This window comes from Biomphalaria glabrata, chromosome 1 (assembly GCF_947242115.1).
Source record: "Biomphalaria glabrata chromosome 1, xgBioGlab47.1, whole genome shotgun sequence".
NCBI classification, from domain to species: Eukaryota; Metazoa; Mollusca; class Gastropoda; family Planorbidae; genus Biomphalaria; species Biomphalaria glabrata.
Genome location: NC_074711.1, coordinates 46296305 through 46317257, shown reverse-complemented (window position 1 = coordinate 46317257; position 20953 = coordinate 46296305). Strand labels below are relative to the sequence as shown.

Below are 20953 nucleotides of genomic sequence, written 5' to 3'. Positions count from 1 at the left end.
AAGTTCAGGACAAACTTCAATGGAAGTGCAAAACAGAGTCACCTTGAAAACAAACAGTTTAATTCAATGTAGAAATAATTTGGAGTATTGATGGTTCACCAGCCAACACACTAATCATACATGGAAAAACAAGTCAATCTGTGAAATCAAAATAATCAATGGGAGCAGCTGCTTTCTGATCTGATGATGTAGATGCTGTTCCACTCCAGGCTTCTTTAGGGGAACCATCAGCTTTTTTCTTTTCTAATACTGTGTAGCTGAGAAGAGTAAAGATAGGCTTCAATGTCTTTATAACGTAGGTACAGTTATAGTAAGTCATTCTAGTCTAGTCATCTAATTCATTGCACAAGTAGAGGTCAACTTACTTAGCACCTTGAGACACTGTAGAGCTCAAGGGTGGAGGGGCCTTCACAGTCTGACCTTTACTGACCAACTGAGTCAATGTCACATTAGGTAGCCAACATTTTTCCCTGTGGACAAAACAGTCACTTTCACTAATTGAGTTGACAGTCCACTAAAACAAAACTGACAAAGAATTATGAAGCAAAGTTATAGCCTAGAGTCCATTGAGTTGTGCTGCAGACATTCACAAGTCTTCTTTTAACCAGCCTTTTGTTATGTGCAGTACTTTGTTAGTTCCCCTGCATTTACTGCCACAGTTGAACTTGCATCAGGATCTCAGCTCATTTGTGTTGTTTATGCTCTATGTACCAGCTTAAGGTAGAGAAGTGAGCTATCAATGGGCACAAAGACATGCTTGCTGAATTGGACCAAGCCCCTGCACTATTTCCAAAAGCCCTTAAGCCAGGGGTTCTCAACCTGTGGGTCGCGACCCCTTTGGGGTCAAATGACCATTTGCCAGGGGTCGCCTAAGACCATTGGAAAATTTGGAGGGGGTAGCAATTTTTTTATCGGAGTTTTTTTTTTGGTTGTTGTTTCTAATGTGTTCTAACAAGTGTATTTATGGTTGAATGGGACATTTCTCAAATTACATTATTACCAAACAAATCATGAAACGATCGTCAAGCTTCAATTTAAAAAAAAAAAGTGGGGGTGACAAATATAAACAAGGATATACTGCCAGAGGATACAGAGGGCACTTTTAGTGCATGTAACATCTTTGTTTGAAAGTATACATGTTTTTTTTATTTGGTTCTTCTTTGTTTTTTTTTATAATTGTCATTCAAAAATAGATGCTGCAGACTACATATCCATCAAAGCGTCGAAACACCATTGTGGGATCAAACATTTCTTTGGTGAAGATCTAATCACGAAATAATTCGCCGTCGCATTATAGTCAATGAAAATAAATTCATTATGGACCAACTCATGAACACGGACTTCAAACAAAAGAAAGTTAAGAAAAGAAAAGAGAATGACGATTATTTTGCGGTATACTTTTGTTTCAATAGTTCAAGCAGGAATTCAGAGATCCCGATGCAGCATTTATAATGAAGTTCTCTCTGTCATATGTATTAACGTCCGTGCTTTGTCGATAATGACATCCAGTAGTTTAGTTTTCAATCCTGATGAAATTCAGATGACTCAGATGGAGAGTACCATAATTAAAGCATATCAGCCTATGAAGCTTCTTATTTTGGTGGCTCCCAGAGTCTAGAAACCTCACACCATTACCAAGAAGTTATTGTCAGCGGCCAAAGACATTGCTTGTTATGTTTGGAGCCAAATTTATTAATAAATTTAGTGCAATTTGCATACCTAATGACACTATACACAGGAGATTAGTTGACATGTCTTCTGATATTAAGGAAACGGTGTCTGCTTCTTTTACTATATTTAGCATTCAGCTTGATGAATCCACAGGTGTTGTGGATTGTTCACAATTACTAGTTCCGGTATACTTAAGATGTATACATAATAGCGATTTTCAAGATAAGTTTCTATGCAAACCTCTATAAACGACCATTACAGCGAGTGATGTAACTGACAAAGTTGGTTAAATTTGACAAAGTAAAAGTTCTTGGAAAAATATTTATGTTGCCTGTACTCATGGTGCTGTAAGTATGCTTGGATGTCTGTATTTCAATGTTTGGTACAGAATGAGTCACCATAAGAATCCATTGTAACTCATTGTATGATTCATCCACATATATTAGCAACGTCAATTGCAATGCATCTAAATATTTCTCTTCAATGTCAGTTACACTATTTTGGATCAATTGTTTGCTGTCATTCTGTTCTATATGAGAATTTTTCTAGACTTCCTTTTCCATTTCCAACACTGTAACATTATGAAACATGTTTTTTTCTGCCTGTCAGTTATCAAGTCATAATACAGAAACAAACTTGATGTGTATTCCTAATCTAGTGAATTAAAAACAAGCTCAAATACTGTCCCAAAGTTTTCCATGATTAGTAATACTTTTTAAATTATAAAATATGTATGTAATGTGAATATTATTAACACGCAATGAAAAGTAAATAAATAAAAATCATAAAATCTGCTTTTTAAAAAAAATTAAATCACAAATTTATTTTACACTAAATAAATGGGTTAAGTTTCTAACAATTAAATTAACACTATGGATATTTGTTATATACATTTTGATATCCATTTAATATCATTAGCTAAATCAGATTTAGGCCTACCAAGACCTATGACCAAAAAAATTACGGTTGGGGGTCGCCACCGAGTGGAAAATTGTATTAGGGGGTCGCAGAGCTAAAAAGGTTGAGAACCGCTGCCTTAAGCTTTAAATTCTATTCCGATTTTTACAATCCAGATGAAGGTAAGATGCCAACAATTAGAGTGAAATATTTTAGTCTCAAATGTGGTGGAAGAAAAGAAATTATTCTTAGAACTCATTACTACAAAAACATGTCAGAATCTACAGGGATAGAACAAAATGTAAAATCTGGACTAACTTTGTGAATTGCCACTATGTAGCTTAATTGCAACATTCAATTATGAAGCTATTCTTCAGATATAGATGTGAGTGGACTTCAAAACAGATCATTACAATAATAAAAAAAATATCACTTGAAATCAAGAGTTCAATTATCCAAATGTTTTACTAAACAAACAATTAAAACTGTACGTTACATGACGTTATATAAAGTATGGTTATATTTTATTATATAACTTATGTTTTATCACGCAGCTTATATTTTATTATATAACTTATGTTTTATCACACAGCTTATATTTTATTATATAAAAAAAAAGTAAAGTTTCCATTTGAGATCTTATGGTCTATAGGGCAGATGATGTAAAGGTCATCTATTTCTGTGTGGCCTACAGTTAATGAGCGTGTCATGTGACCAGCACAACAACCAACCGCCTTTACTTTTCCCTAACTAATGTCAGATACCCATTTAGAGCTGGGTGGACTCAGAGGCGCCCAAAGATCCCGAAATTAAAAATCGCAGTCTTCACCAGGATTTGAACCCCAATATAACTTATGTTTTAAGACGCAGCTTATATTTTATTATATAACTTATGTTTTGTCAAGTAGCTTATATTTTATTATATAGCTTATTTTTTTATCACGCAGCTTATATTTTATTTTATAACATATGTTTATCAAGTAGCTTATATTTTATTATATAACTTATGTTTTATCATGGAGCTTATATTTCATTATATAACATGTTTTATCAAGTAGCTTATATTTTATTTTTTAGCTTATGTTTCTATTATTATTTTCTCCCAGATGCCTCCCCCTCTCCCCTCCCAAAAGAGATTGGACCAAAACAGAATAAGCATACTACAGTAGCATAAAAGATATGCTATACAAAAGCAACAATAGTTATCACCATGCAATATAACAACCCTAATAATGATAACATTAATCTCTCATTACTGTATTAAAAGATTTAATTTCTATCTACTGAGAGACTAGAATGTTGTAACTAGTAAAACCAATTTTGATACAAACTATGCAGGACTAAAATATCTATATTGAATTTTCCTAAAGAATTTAATTGTTTAGAAACTTCTAACTCTCACTACAATATTAAAAGTAATCATAACTTACTTCTGAGCAGTTGCCACAACATTTTTATTGGGTTCAGAATCATAACTTTGTGTCTGACAGCCATAGAACTCGGCCAACTCATGAACAAATCTTCTTTGATCTCTGTTCATTGATTGGAAGGCAAAACTCCTGGACGACTGCAATGACTGAAGTACAAGACAAAAATATCAACTACTTTAAACTTAGCTTATTAAATGTAAGTTCAGTAAACAACTAGTTCAATTCCAACACAATAATAATGACCACACACACTTACCTGTTTAGCCGATTGAACTAAAGTGTTTAAATTTTTCTCAACATTGGAAGCAAACTTAAGATTTTTTCTGAAACAAAAAACAAATAACATTCAATTATTCTATTTACAATGTCTTATTTATCCCCTTATTTATCCCCTCTAATAGCCTTTGCACAACTAAAATATCAGTAGTACATACTTGGCATAATCTTTTAAAAACTCAGTGAATGCTGGATTTCCTAATTTAGCTTGTAAGTCTGGGTTTTTAATTTCTAATGCCAATGCAAGGCGTCGATTGCGTTCCAACATAGCACAATTAGAGTCACATTCTAGCCTGAAAAGAAAAAAAAAGGAACTGAAAAAACAAAACAAAATTCAAATGCTAAAATAAAAGTTTATTATTTTTTTATGAATCTATTTATTTCCATTATCAACTTAAGGACTTGAAACCTTTTATTGGATTTTTTGGCTTGAAGAAATTGAGAAAGTTCTAATCCTTGATCTCCTAATTCTGAATAGCTCTGAACACTCAACCGTTGAAACTGGGCAAGGTTAGCCAGTGGATCACCTCCAGACAAACACTGAGATGTGGCGGTTCTACTGCCACATGGACATGTTATGGTCACCTAGATGGAAACAGACAACATTTTTTTTGTCAACATTACTTGCACTCTTCAAGTTCATCAAGACAATTGTATTGGCACCTAAACCTAGTCCACTCACCTCTGCTTTACAAGGTTCATCAAGACAATTGTATTGGCACCTAAACCTAGTCCACTCACCTCTGCTTTACAAGGTTCATCAGGACAACCATTGGTGTGACAAGGAGCATCACAGGGGTGACCACAAGATGGTCTAGCTTTTTGACATGGTTGACTGCACTTAACACCATCTTTAAGACAACTATCCTGCAAGTAAAAAACAATAGCTTCTAATTTGAACATTGGAAGTAATATCTAATCTGTATCCTAGCTATAATATTAATATAACATTCTTATACTTTTATGACAAAGGCTCCTGAAAAAACAAATTTCATTGTAGTTTTACCTCAGGAAAAAAAAATATTTTGGACAATTTTAATGAAATTTGAAAAATAATCAATTTACTTTGTGACATGGTTTTTGACATTTATGCTGTCCACAAGGTAACAATTTTTGACAAGGATAGCCACAACTTATACTGGTCAAATGACATGGTACATTTTTACGCATCTGAAAAAAAAAAAATTTTTAATTAAACTTCTGTTTTTTTTTTAAATAATTTCTAATCAGAATTCAGTGTTCTGTGTATATAATGTAACATATAATATAATGTAACATAGTAGCAAATTAAATGATGCTTGTACAATGATTTGTGAAGTAATCTGTTAGCACTAAAACATGTTTGAGAAAAGTGAGAGAATGAAATCCAACTTATCGATTGCACATTGTACCTGAACTAGAATTGTAACAACCAAGTATGCTAGTGTGGTAACAGAGTCATGGTCTGCAGCAGTAATGCTCACAAAATGGCAACAAGAATCTTCTGAGTTAATTTCAGTATTCTAAAGATGTCAGTGACATCTGTCATCATTTGTTTATATATATATATATAGCAATCAGTCTCTATATCCATGATGCTGGTACATAGCTAAAAGTATTCTTTTATGTTTTCCTGGTGTCAATGCAAGGTATAAGACATTTTGTTTAAATTTCAACCAGATTTACCTAAAAAGTACATTTTTTTTCCATTTGTGTCATTCTTTATATATAAATATATTCATTGATTGGCTAAAATGGTTCATTTAAAAAAGAAATAAACATTTCTATTGACACACCAGCAAGTTACTTGAAGTAAAGAAACATAAACAATGTTACGTTTGTGCTTCAGCATGTCAAAAAGTAGCTCTAGATATGTGCCGCCCCTTGGACTAGTAGATAGAGGCAGTAAAGTAAACGTGTTTTAGGTCAAAACCTACATTCCCTTATTTTGTTTTAACTGAGTCAGTTTATACTACTCTATAGCAAGCAACTCATGCAAAGGGAGGTAAGAGATGATGAGGAAGAAAACACAAAATATAACCAATCTGCCTTTGATGCACAGCTCTCAGCTACCAGACTTGGGCAGAACTCCCTTTACACTCAAATCATTCTGCACAAGTCCAGTCTTGTATAGTGCACAAGACGGTGTGCATCTTCTCCACAGGGTGGATGGCAGTGTGTCAGTGTGAAGGGCAAAGAAAAATGAAAACTGAGTTGACAAAGGTAAAACTATTTTGTGCTAATTGCAGATTGTAAGGCTATGGATATGTGGTAAAAGAGAGGGAAGACGACATGTACGCACACAAAATGAGGAAAAACCTGAGTTGCTAACATGATGAACTGAACATAAAATTTCATTACTGACATATTTGTGTAGATCATTTGAATGAATGAATCAACAGAGCACTCCAGGAATTTATTCAAAGATACTTGTATGAATGTTCAAATGAAATAAGGAGCACAATATCATCCAAAATAGTAAACAGCTTGACCCAAGCTTTTCTTTAGGGTCTTCATAACTTGAATTCAAATAGTGGCCAGTACTCCAAAGATGCAAATAGATGTACACCCCCACACCTTTTCACCCACATAAATGACATGAGGACAAGCTTCTGTCATGGACTTACCATATGACTTCCTGCACACATTTTGTCTGTCAATTCTGTACATGGAGGACACACCTCTTCACTGTGGCAGTTATGTCGAACTGAAAGATAGAAATATATCAATAAGCTCAACAAAGTTCACTAAAAAAAAAAAAAAGAAACAATAATATCTGTCATTGTTTACTTTCATCTAACTCAGGAATAATTGTTGGAAATCTTTATGGGTTTTATCAAACAATTGACTGGTCTACAATTTTTGTCTAGAGTAAAAGTGATAAAGCATGTTTATAAATTGGCAGAAATTGAAGTGATAAAACTTGTTTATAAATTGGCTGAAGGTAAAGTGATAAAGCATGTTTATAAATTGGCTAGAATAAAAGTAATAATTGCATTAGATATTATTCTCACCTGGATGCTGACAATTATGTTGTCTAGAACATAACTTGCGACATTCTGGTGGTTTTGTTCCACAAGCAACAGGTGGCTCTAGCACTTCAGCTCCACAATGACAAGTCAATTCATCAAAACCTTAGAAAGTAAACAAGTCTTGTTTCACAATGCTAACTCTTGTTTCACAATGCTAACTCTTGTTTCACAATGCTAACTCTATCTTAGTGTAGTTGTAAACAAAATGGAGGATACACACAAACATTAGAGAATTGTTCAAATTGAGAACAGTTTAAATTACAAGAAGTCATTACAAGACAATATTGAGAATTGGTTACATAAGACAGAATGAGTAGCCTAAAGAACAAGAGAAATCAAGAAGAACTACAAAACTGAAAACTAACTTGCTTGAAGACATCGTTTACAGTTGCCACGGTGACACAACTCTTCACACTTGTGAAGTCCACAAGATAATTTTTGACCACAAACTATCTCACAGATGTGGTACTCTTTCTGAAAAAAATACAGTTCCTTTTGAATTAAACTAAAATTAATTAATTTATTTATTAATGAGAGAAATATATGGTACCTAATGCTAAATATATAAGTAGCATGCATGCATCATTCATTGGTTCAGCACTAACTTCATATTTGCATTTTCATTTACAACTTAATAGCTACCTATTCACTGAAGCTTCTATATGTTATGTATATGTGTTGTTAATTGTTCTGTTGATAGATATACAATTTAAATTGAGTCTCTGTTTAATAAAAGCCTAAATGCTTTTTGTGTCAGCTCTGTTAAGATTATTGGTGAAAGGGGGAGACTGCATGGGTTATGTGATTGTTAACCTCTGGGGGCAAAGTGCAGAGCTGTCTCAACGCTACTGATCAAATATATTCTTTTATTTGGGAATATGGATGGTTGAGCAGTTTGTTCCTGTGTAGCTGCTAGGTGGACTTGTTTAGACTATTGGAGTGTCCATGGTCAGTGCCCTTATCAGGATTGTCCATTATTTCATTATATTTCACATCTTCTCTCCTTGAAAATTTGGTCCCAAGTGCTAGCTTAATATGTATGGATCAATCATAGTTTCAGCTTTTAATTTCTTCTAGCAAGAGAAATATTGAAGAGGTTCTATTGTAAGCTTTCTTCATTAACATAAACAAACTAATAAAAAAAGTTTCATCATTTGTGTAACAGTGTTATTATAAATCTGACACAATCACTTCTATAGTTCTTGCCTGGCTGTACAAAACAAAACTCACCACACAACAATTGTCAGAACATTTATGTCTGCCACAAGTTTTCTTTTTGCCACACCTTCTCTGACATTTCAATGGGTTGGTTTCTGTCAGATATTAAATCAAACTAATTATAAGTCAAGTGTATTCATAACATCAATTATAAAGCACAAAATCATAACTTAGTATCTATGTACTGTGAAAAGGATCATATTCATGTTTTATGTTTATTAATGGAACTGGTGCATACAAACTATAGGAATTAAATACAAATGAAAAGAACTAACCATTAAAAGTAAATGCTACTCCACAAGGCATTTGTTTCTCTGTGCTACCACACTGACATCTGATGTGAGTAACTTTCTCACAAGGTCCACATTCTCCAGGATGACATTTCTTTTCACACAAATGAGGCTCAGCTAACAATAGTATTGGTCCAAATTTTGTGTTCAAACATTTTAAGCACAAAAAAAATAAATTTTTCATTAGCTTCAAACCTCTTTTTATTATTATTATTATTAGGGGTAATTAAACTTCATACATGTAATGTATAGTAGTAATGTCTCTTTACTTACTATCTTAATATCTAAAAACTAAGAGACAAAATCATTTCAAAATATGGTTTTGCTTGCAGAGCCAAAGAAGGGAAAAGGTAATCACCTGATCACTCCATCAAGATATAACCATGAATAAAAGTATCTCAACTTATGCACTCTTTTTTTACATGATAATTTAAAAATTGTTAATTACTAATAAAACAATATTTGATTGACAGTCTAGGACAAATATACTCACAATTAGAACCACAGGGCAGAGGTTTATTACACTGTAATGGACATGTAGGTATAGGGTCTAAACACGACAGTCTCTGTTTTAATTCAAGACTTGACAGTGAACTCTGACCACAACAGCAAGTCAGCAGATTCTGGGGCAGCTGTTCACAAGACTTGCATTCCCCAGAGTGACACAATTCCTTGCAGGTATGGTTAGCACAGTCTAAAAGTCTTCAGATAGATTGGATCATTTTAAACATCTCCTTTCTATTTTAGATGATTATAGATAATAATAATATAATATATTTATATATGTGTGTTGGTAAGCTGAACTTACTTTCCACAAATCTGCATACAACGAAAATCAGATTTCGTATATTCTTCTGAGCCACACAAAACTTTTCGGATTGATTTTTTACACAAACATTCTGAAAGTCAGATTTGATTAAAATGTTATCTTTTATGTCAACAATAAATCTAACAGATGAGCTAGACAACTATAAAACAATGTTACCATATGATTTATGGGTGCATGTCTGTCACAGTCTCAGTTGACATTGCCTGATCTAATGTTCACGTCATGTTAAGAGTTTAAAAGACACATGGAATTCCTGATGTAGAAAACAGGAAGTAGAATGAATAAAGTTGACTTTGAGTTCAGTCAAGTCAGTCAAGTGGTATCCTTTAGACCGGGCAGTCAAGTAATATTTCGGTTCGGGACGGACACTAGCGACTTAGAAAAGTTGAGCAGTATTTACAGTTAGGAAGTATCTTTTAGGCAGTTGATGCCAGTGTTCTTTTTGAGATATGTATTATTATTCTGTAGTGTTACCCGCTGAGATGCGGACGTGATTTGTAATCTACTCTAGAGAGTTTAACATATTGGACGTTTTTTTGATACCGCTGTTATGCCGATAGGATTTTCTTGACTTGTAGCACTAATAAGAAGTGCAGTATTATTATTATTATTGTTGTCAAATAAACTTTGTATTCGTCTGCTGAAACGGACTTAAGTCAGTTTGTAGTATATATGTTTGTCACGTGTCAAGAGTACTCCAGGAAGCACGCACCCAGCATTCCACGACATTCGCATTCTTCAACATTACACCATTTATCTTCTTTTACAATGTCTGAGATACAACAAATTGATATAATGTGAAAAAATTCTGATCTCAGCAACTTCCATTAGTAAATGACATTCTATTAACAATATCAAATAATTACATATTTGGAACACCTATCACTTGAACAAAGCTTATATCAACTCACTCTGCCTGTCTGATCAAAAGTTTGTACACGCTATTTCTCCCACATCCAATCTCAGATCAAGCTGAAATTTTGCACAACTTATTAACTAATGGTAATGAATTATTTTGTTTGGTATTGCACAAGGAAAGAAATCATAATTGACAGATGTGGTGGTATAAGTTGAATTAGTCCCCTTGAGCCATGAGTTTAAATTTAAGTAGTACATGGTAACATTCAGCCAGATACTACCTCCCCCCTCCTTCCCAACTGGTCCTGACAAGTTGAAGGATCATAGCACTTTGAGAAAGTTACAAGTATGAAACAAAAACAATTGGTACAAATATTTCTAATTACAAATTTACTATTGTTAGTCTAGATCTATTACAAATTTAATGACATGATTGATCCAACTAATTGATACAATTACATTTAATGTAAGCTTTGTTGTTGTTTTTTTTAAAAGTATTTATATGTTTTTCTTGTAACAGTCTATACACATTTAAAGTTTCATACAGAACTACAGTGAGTATGTTCAATTTAGGATGTAATGTGGGTTAATTTTTCCTTTTATTTTTCATCATCAGCAGTTCAAAGTAATCACACATGTAATTTTAGGTCACACATGAATTTTACATCTAATGGAAGAATACAATTAGGTCAAGGCTTATTACCTTATTTGACCCTTTAGCTCATTGATGAAAGATATTACTTAGCTTTGTTTTTAATAAGACAAAATTTACCTCAAAGCTGATGCCCTTTGATTTTTTTTTTTTAAATAAAAATAATTCAGAGTTGTCTACAAGTACTCATCTTGCGTATTTTGTATGCAAAAGGACACGAAAATACGTGCCTAGGGTTTATCATCTAAACATATGCATTTCCCATGCAATAGCAACCAAAAAAAATTAAATAAAAACAACAAGAAGTTGTTGCTAATCATATATGTAAGAATGGACTTTTCTTTTAAGACCTACCACAAGAGTTAGTAGTGTTGATTTTTTTTTTACACATGCTGACGTGTGAAGATTGAAAATATTTACTAGCTCTTGCTGATCTAAATAAAGAAAAGCATTTTCTTATGCAGAAAAAAATTATTAAATTCTTGATTTCTTGCGCCTCCATCTGTTTGTTTTCTCAAAGAACTTCAAGCAACAGCACTCAGCCTAAATAACTTTATCTTACAACAGCTAGGGAGTTTATCTATTCAGCAGACTCAATAGGCCAGCTTCTATATTAGAAACAAGTTCATTGCATCTGGTTTGAATCTAAATTCCCTTCTAGCATCTAGTCCCACTCTTTTGAATGAAATGTCTGTTGGTGCTAATATGGAATCAGTTACAAAACACTAGAGGCATTAGGATCATAAAATCATTGCCAAGTGACTACAACGGCAACATTCTAACATAGTCTAGAAAAGTCTATGACAAAGACTAAATGTGTAAATAGTTTGAAAAATGTACAGAATGTCTTATAACTTTATGCTGTGTTAATTTTTTGGATTGCTGCATTTTGTGTATGTAATGTGCTTGAATGATTTTAGTCTTTCCTGAGTATATTTCTTGATATTTAGGAAAATACACATTTGCCTCTCAAAATAGACATTTCCAGGTCTTCAAATAGGCTACATATCTGCATTTTGGCTTTTAGGCACATCTTTATAATTGCAACTGTATTATTTCAATGCAATTTTGTACTTAAGAAATGATGAAATGTTAAAACATTTGGCTACACCTTCAAAGGGAGGTAATTAAAACCCAATTTAAATGTAATCCACATTATTTCACCTTGAGTTTTGTCCACTTGACAAGGTTGACATGACCCAGAGTGACAGACAGCTCTACAGTTGTGAATACCACAGTTTAATTGCTTCCCACATTCTTGATCACACTGAAACTTAGAAGACTTAGAACAGCGAACATTTTTTCTGGAAAATAATACAAGTTAGTTGAATACTATCATGAAATTAATTCACTTCTGCCATGTAGTTAGTTGTCCAGTCATTAGATTGTTTGGCTAAAGAAATAAATTGACCAGTTAAGTAGTTATTTGACTAGTCATTGGTATTTGACCAGTCATAATTGACCAGTCAGGAGGTTTGTTGATTAGTAATGTATTTATTTGACCAGTTTAAAGTTTTTTGGATGAGTCATTTGGTTAATTGACTAAAGAAGTTAGCTAACCACTGATGTAGTTATTTGGCCAGTGATGTAGTTTGTTGACCAGTCATAGTTAGTTGACCAGAGTCATGTAGTTAGTTGACCAGTGATGTAGTTTGTTGACCAGTGATGTAGTTTGTTGACCAGTCATAGTTAGTTGACCAGAGTCATGTAGTTAGTTGACCAGAGTCATGTAGTTAGTTGACCAGAGTCATGTAGTTAGTTGACCAGAGTCATGTAGTTAGTTGACCAGTGATGTAGTTAGTTGACCAGAGTCATGTAGTTAGTTGACCAGAGTCATGTAGTTAGTTGACCAGAGTCATGTAGTTAGTTGACCAGAGTCATGTAGTTAGTTGACCAGTGATGTAGTTAGTTGACCAGAGTCATGTAGTTAGTTGACCAGAGTCATGTAGTTAGTTGACCAGAGTCATGTAGTTAGTTGACCAGAGTCATGTAGTTAGTTGACCAGTCATGTAGTTAGTTGACCAGAGTCATGTAGTTAGTTGACCAGAGTCATGTAGTTAGTTGACCAGAGTCATGTAGTTAGTTGACCAGAGTCATGTAGTTAGTTGACCAGAGTCATGTAGTTAGTTGACCAGAGTCATGTAGTTAGTTGACCAGAGTCATGTAGTTAGATGACCAGAGTCATGTAGCTAGTTGACCAGAGTCATGTAGCTAGTTGACCAGAGTCATGTAGTTAGTTGAGACCAATCGTCATAGTAGGCCTGAACACTGGTCAGGGAGACCAAAACGTCACATGTCTGATGTACAGACCTATAAAGTGGCTACGAGCTAACGGTCTTCACTACCCACAGGTTGCAATGTTACAAGTCAGTGTTGAGGCGTACTATAAGAATTGATCTTGAGTTAGTTGACTTCAGTAATGCTTTTAACATTGTACCCAGTAATTCTTTGATCAATCAAAATATATAATAAAATCATTTTAAAATTGAATTTATTATATATGTAATCAACAATTTATTTAGCTAAAGAATTATTTTTGGCTTAATACTCAGTTGGAGCATCACCATACATAATATATATACATAATACACTTTGTCCAAGTTTGGGTGTCCTACTTTCTATCTAAACATTAGAGAGAGAAAAAAAAAGAAACTCTGAAATGTAATCTTACTTGAGTTTCCCACAGTCACAAGTGATCCAAACTGTAGCACAACAGGGAGGACATGGGCCTGGATGACACAAGCTGAACACACAGAACAAGATTTGAAAAGTGATGGGAACATTAAGTAAGTTTCAAAAAGAATATAAATAACAGTTTTAGTCAAGTCATTAATATCATAGCATGCTGACTTTTAATAGAAAGTATAGTCGAAATAATGTAAACACTAAACACACACCACTATAGCATGTCAGACTGTATGTTACAGTCCTTTCTTTCTTCCTCTTTCAAACCGAGTACTTACATAGTGCATGGATGTTTACAGTCACCTTGTCTACTCTTGTTACACACTTCACCACAGCTATGAGCTATTTCTCCTCTGCTGTACCTGGGGTCTCTTCTGGAGCCTGAAATATGAACATAAGTTCAGGACTAAAGATTGCTATACAAGCATAACAAAAATGATTTTTTTTTAATTCCTTCAAGAAATATGGGTGTTATTTGCTGATTAGATTCTTGATAGACAAAATTTTAGCTGGTAAAGCATTGTGAAGGCTAAATGGAGCCATTTGTTAAAAAGGCAAATGTTAAGTAAACTGCTAACAAGTAATCCTGCATACAAATCAACTAGAATAGCTGGTGTGCTATGCTAGTATATATCAGTGATGGAAACACACTTTAAAATAATTTTAGGAAATTTTCTGCACAAGCTAGCTGAGGTAACCTTAATAAAGAGTCATTGAATCTATATATATAATTCTCTTCATGGCTCAACAGTTTGGACACCAAGACGTAAAGGAAAGATCATGCTTTTATTTCTACAAGTTGGACTAGAGTTACCCTATGTAATTTTAGCAGTGAAAAAAAAATAGGGGGAGAACAAGTAGTATTCACCCGTCACTAAATAGCAACCAGAGTAGCCTCACGTAACTTAAGCGTTGAAAAAAAAAAAAAAAAAGGAGGGGAGAACAAGTAGCATTCATCCGTCACTAAATAGCAGGGCCGGACTTAACCATTGTGGGGTCCTATGCGAAACGGATATCGTGGGGCCCAGTTTGGATAGGAATACTGATAATTAGTGAAAATTAAGAGTTTTTATTAGAAAATAAATTTGTCTTTGCATTTTATTCATTCTTTACTACGTACAGAATTATTTGCGTGTAGCGAAGTCATACAGTATATCATAAAAATTCTGTTTCCTATATAGATCACGCTCAATATCAAGAATTACCAAATGTTTCACTCTATCTTCAAGAATTCTTGACCTCAAGTAATTCTTCATTAGTTTGAGGCACGAGAAGCTTCTTTCACCAGATTCCACAATTATGGGTATTGCATAATGCCATTTTTTGTTTTTTTAATTATTGCACGTGGGATTGGCGTTTTCCATATTGAACGACACCCCAATATATTTCAGGAGATTTGTATGAAATTTCAAAAGATTTTAATAATTTCCAGAGATTTCCAGGATTTTTTGGATATTTTGCAATTTCAGGAGATTTCCAGGAATTCCTGGTAAATGAGGAGGCCGTGGGAAATCTGTTATAAGTTATAAAATGGTTTAATTTAATAATTTACACCTAGAATTAGCGAGGGTCCTATGAAAGTGCGGGGCATAAAGCCGACCCTGCAAAATAGCGGCGTATGCTACACCGTGGGTAGACTAGTATTTTTAAAATTATAAACTCTTACACAGAACTACAAGTCATAGATAATGAGAACTTTAATCCTGTTCAACAAATAATAATGTCAATAATATCCTCGTTCAAAGTACTCCATTTTTCTGTCATTTCTTTCTTCCTCTTAACATAATAGACATATGGACAGACTAATCTAATAGTTTAAAATCTTAAAATAATTTAAACTATGCCTGAAAAAAATAAAAATAAAATAAAGTTGACTTTAATAACACAAATATTTTAGCACTTAAATGTACTCACCACAGAAACATCTATATTGATAAGGAATTTTTGAAGATATGTTCTGGCATCCAGGGCAGCGCCAGTTCTGGTCCTCTATTACAGGAAAAATTACCAGTAAGATATATTTTAACAATAAAAAAAATTAACTTTCAAACTACATCTAGTAATAAAGAACAATTATAGGCAGCTAAGCATAAAAAAAAAGTAGATCATTTTACTATTATAACATTTTACAATGAATCTTTTATACAAAATATATATCATCTTGACATCATAATTGTATTATTACCTTTGTTTATGGAAGACCTAGCCCATTTTTGAATACATTGCAAGTGAAAGACATGGTAACACATAGAACAACTCCAGACTGGAGCATCTGCTCTAATGTTTTCACAACAGATCATACATTCATATTTACTGGAAGACAACTGCTCTGTTAATGTGGCTGGGAGAAAAAATAAATATCATTTGAATATTTGCTTGTCTTTCTTTTCTTTACATATATATGTATATATATATATATATAAATATCTTAAAGCTTTCACTCAATGTGAATAAAATCTTAAGACTACTTTGGCTGTTGATTATGTAAGCAATGGATTCTTACTTATGAGTTTTTTTTTTCACAAATGTTTCTGTTTTCAAATAATTTAAAATGGCCAACATTGTAAAACACACCAAGTGTCAGATTGTCACAGCCTCGTTTGAGACTCATTGCGACTGGTAGTGATTAGTGATCACTTATAATATTTCGTGTTCTTCTCATGTGGAAAAAGCTTGGTCTGAGCTGAAACCATGAGATAGAATGGCAGTTGTTACTTGGTCCTCAGAGAGAGGAAGGACATATGTGATAGTAAAATTATTAATTGTAAAGCGAAAATTACTATTAAGTATCATTGTAAAGTGTATTCAGATGTTGGACTTGTAATTTTTTCTTGAAGCTATGATTCAATGTGTTACACCTTTACGGCTGGATTTATCTATCACTGTTTTATATTAATAAATATAATGTCTGCTAACAAGCGCCTTGGTCAGTGAATTTTAATGTTCGTCGTGATACTAAAGACACAAGACACATCTTCTTCTTCTAGCCAGCTTTATTGCTGCTGAGCTGTGAGCTCTTTTGCAGACTGTGCCAAGGAAAAAAAGTGTGCTGTTTTCTTCAGCTGTTCAGCACTGCCGTAAAGGGTGTTGGTTATGTTGGGCTGTAGTGGAAGTAGGGTCTGCCTAAGGTGGATTAGGGAGGGGCATTCAAAGAGGATATGGTTTACGGTTTCAAAGGGGTGGGCGCAATGTCTGCAAAGGGGTAGTTGTGTGGAGTTTATTTTGTTCAGGTGGTAATTTAATAGTGGTGTGTGTCCTGTTCTTAGTTGGAAGATTGTAGATTGTTCTTTGCGGGGGAGGAAGTTAATACTGTCCAGTTTGTTAGGCGTAGTCATTTCTCTGTACATGGCTCTGCCTGTGTTTCCTGATGCCCATTGGTTGAGCCACTCCTCTTTGTGATTGTTGACTAACATTGACCTTAGGGTGAGGTAGTTAACAGGTCTATCTGGTTGTTCCATAGATGAACCTGCCTTTGATAGCTTATCTGCCTTTTCATTTCCCATGATGCCAATGTGTCCAGGGATCCACTGTAGTGTAATATTGATATTTAATTTTGATATCATCTGGTGGATTATCATAATAAGTGTTGTCAACTCTCTTGGGCTCTTTGAGGTGCTGCTGTTAAGTGCTTGCAGAGTAGATTGGGAGTCTGTAAAGACAACAATATCTGATGGTGGTTGCACTCCTTCATATAATTTGTTTTCCACTGTCTGGAGTGCTATGGTAATTGCCTCAATTTCGGCTTGGAAGTTTGAGCAGTAATCACCACAGGGTGCGCTTATCTCAAAGTGTTTATTTTTAGGGAAGACCAGGAAGGCACCAAGACCAGCATTGATGGTAGCTTTGAAAGCCCATCCGTCTGTATAAATATGGATAGCTGTTTTTTGATAGCTTTCGATTGTTTCAAGCGTGCCTACTTTGAGCTCCAGTGGATTTGATTCTTTTGTTAAGGTGTTATTTAGTAAATGTATTTTGATGGTTGGTTGTTTGTAGTTTAGTCCGGGTGTAATGTTTGAAAACCTGGTAATTTTTTCTCTGTTATTGGGTAGGTGGTGTTTTAGGGCTAGTTCGTCAGTAAGTTGGATCAGAGTCCTTTGCTTTTTTTGGTTGTTTTTCCTATTTCTCTGTGTTAGTAATTTATTTGGATGATCGTCCTCCAACCTTCTGTATCTCTCAATAGCTTCTAATGCTGCTCTGTTGTGCCTTAACTAAAGAGGTTCAATATTGGAGTCTATTTCACAGGCTGCTGTGGGAGTAGTTCTCATACCTCCACTAATTAACCGCAAGGCTTGGTTTTGGATTGTATCTAATGATGATTGATAGGTTTTGTTGGCAGCTACTTGTATGGAGAGACAGTTATCCATTACAGATCTGACATATCCAGTGTATAACTGTCTTAAGGTTTTCTTTTCAGCTCCCCAGGATGTTCCTGCTAGGTGTTTTAACAAAACACAAGACACATACACAAGAACCCATCCAGAGAATTGAGTGATAATAATGGTGTTACACAGATATATTCAAACTTATGGTTTAATTCATTTAAAGATGTTTCTTTATAACTGAAAAGAAAGTTTTTGTTTTAAAATTTTTAAAAACTTGGAAATTTTGTAATTTACTGTAACCTTGATATGTAAAGTATGTGTTAATGACTAAGACAAAGATCCACTACAAATTAAGTATTATTAAACATACACAATTACATTACTGTGAATAGAAACAAATAGATGACCAAAAAAAATTACATCTTTGGCTTTCATCATTTTCAATGGCACTTTCTCCATTCTTTCTGTTTAAAGATCCTCTGTATTTCATAGCCTGCTTGTCTCCATAGAAATGTTGGTTATGACCATAACTATACTTCTTCTTTGAGCTATACAGTGATTCTTCCATTTTGACCTGTTTTGTTTTCTCTGTAAATCTTTTAGAAGTTCCTCTATCTTCAGAAGTTCCTTTTCCAAAACTAGAAGCACTGGGGTTCACACCAGCATTAGTAGCTCTCCTTTGATGACTTGACACAAGATCTACATCACTAGTTATCTCCCTTGATGCACCATCAAACTGTTGAGTTCTACCATTACCTAATGCTGAGGCCTGAACATTGGTGTTACTTTTTTCATAATGATGTAAATACTGATCTGTTTCTTTTGTGCGCTGATGGGAAGACAAAGGACCAGCTTCCTCCTGTTTTCTTTGTTGATATCCTGTATCATGTTTACTCTTTTGAGACTGACCACCCCAATAATTGGGACGTTTACTAGCAGAAAAATGTCTCCCACGCCCTCTGTAGCCTGGAAAAGAAACACCATAATTGGACTGAGGAAAGCTGTTTTGTTTAGAATCATCTGGAAGCGATGTATTTTCTGCTCCTTTATAACTTGCCACATTATTGTTTTGTCTCTTTGGCGGATGTTTTACTTCACTTGCAAAGTTATGAAATTTAATTCCTTGCAGATTTCTCTCTCTGTGAGATTGACCAGATGAATCTAAATATTCAGATACAGGGCTATAATATGTATTAGATGAGTGAGGGTAGTCAGTCTCATAATATGGCATACTTGTAGAGTAGTGGTTAGTGGGTGGATAGTACTGCTGCTCAGACCAATAGACACCCATAGGTGCTCCTTGGTAATGAGTAGGATATGAATTGTTAAAATAAGTCACATTATTCCCATCCAAACTTTGAGAATGAGACATATGATCAGTATTGTAAGCTCCTGTATACATCGGAACAGAATTAGGTTCCATATTTAATCCAGAAAATGTTAACAAAATCTGAGGGAAAACAAGAAGGAAATAATTATTTTTCTAATATAATAAATAATAACTTGCAATACTAAAATAATTTAGAATAGTAAGCTAAGTAACTAATAGAATCTATAGTATAGTTAGATATCTAAATTACTTAGATCTAGATCTAAGTCGAAGTCTTAGTTAATTAGATTTAGAAAGATAGATAATAGATTCTAGTATCATCTAGTTATAATAATTTAAATAATATATAATGTCTAGTACTAGTAATACTAGTAGTAGTAGTATTCTTGTTATTAGTTCTAGATAATACTAGATTTAACTAGATCTATACTAATCTATAGTCAATAGATCTAAATCTAGAATAATATTTCTAATAATAGTAGATCTAGATCAGTTTTCAGATAGATACAACTTAGATTAGATAGATCTATTCTGACTAATACAAGACTCAATTGACTCAATCATTCAATGTTTACGATAGTAAGAATAAGATAGATGATTAGATCTATCACTAGAGTATCACGAGTATAGACTAGTATGACTAGTTCTAATAGTATAGAGTATAGCCTAGGTATAGGCATAGGCTAGATATCCAGAGTCAGACTCAGAGTCTAGATCTAAATCTAGATCTAATTAAAAAGCAGACTTTCTCACTAACCTAAGATTCTAAGTAATCTAAGATCTAGTTCTAGACTCTAGTTGCTCTACTGAGCTGCTTTTCTAGACTCAATTAATAGAATCTAGATTGATCTAGCTATCCTATATTATAGATTATATATAGTATATAGATCTAGATTAGATCTAGTAGACACAACGCCCAGACATATAATTTATATTTAGACCTAGACCTCTAGAATCTAGATCTATGACGACTAATGACCTGGACGAGCGATGAAGCAATACTGCTGTTAAATCTATTTATTGTGTGCTTCCGATTCTACTCATATCGAGTAAGGAAAAAAACCTTAGATTTAGAATTTAGAACTAGTAGTACTAAAGGTCAAGGACAAAGCCAGAGCTAATTTATTAGCGGCCCCGTAATGAGAAAAAGCCGCTATTAGGTTTGTGCAAAATATCCGTCTGTCAGTCTGTCACACTCAGATCTCGAAAACTAGAAGAGATATGAAAAATATTATTTCACCATTAAATGTGGCTTGAAAAGTTTAGGTGCAACGGCTACTTTTGGTTTTCTAAAAGCAAACCGTTTAATTTATAAAATTAATTATGCAAGCGATTTTTTCATAAAAATACACCAATTCTAAAACAATAACGTAAATGTAAGGGAGGCAATGTTACAATATGCTAACAAAGATGGTCAATGTTGGTGCATTTTCAGTATCACTAAGTCAAATATTTTTATAAAATGTACTACAAATGTTTACAAC

The 20953-nt window shown here is 33.8% G+C and overlaps 1 protein-coding gene across 3 annotated transcripts; it reads right to left on the bottom strand.

The window, feature by feature from the left end:
* Positions 1–115: 115 nt before the first annotated feature.
* Positions 116–20563, bottom strand: LOC106060013 (transcriptional repressor NF-X1-like). Of its 3 annotated transcripts, none has more exons than XM_056039773.1 (22): positions 20449–20563; positions 18560–19589; positions 16003–16158; positions 15732–15806; positions 14096–14198; positions 13804–13875; positions 12297–12436; positions 9602–9692; positions 9287–9495; positions 8779–8910; positions 8516–8598; positions 7651–7759; positions 7268–7387; positions 6881–6960; positions 5340–5444; positions 5016–5141; positions 4684–4859; positions 4433–4567; positions 4255–4321; positions 3999–4144; positions 366–470; positions 116–257 (listed from the first exon to the last, which is right to left on the bottom strand). In XM_056039773.1, exons 2-22 carry the CDS (start codon positions 19560–19562, stop codon positions 134–136), a joined length of 3357 nt encoding a protein of 1118 aa, XP_055895748.1. In that variant the 5' UTR covers positions 19563–19589; positions 20449–20563; the 3' UTR covers positions 116–133. The 3 variants fall into 3 exon arrangements, with proteins under 3 accessions (XP_055895748.1, XP_055895759.1, XP_055895755.1); XM_056039784.1 differs by lacking the exon at positions 20449–20563 and adding an exon at positions 20417–20437; XM_056039780.1 differs by lacking the exon at positions 20449–20563 and adding an exon at positions 20227–20343.
* Positions 20564–20953: the final 390 nt, after the last annotated feature.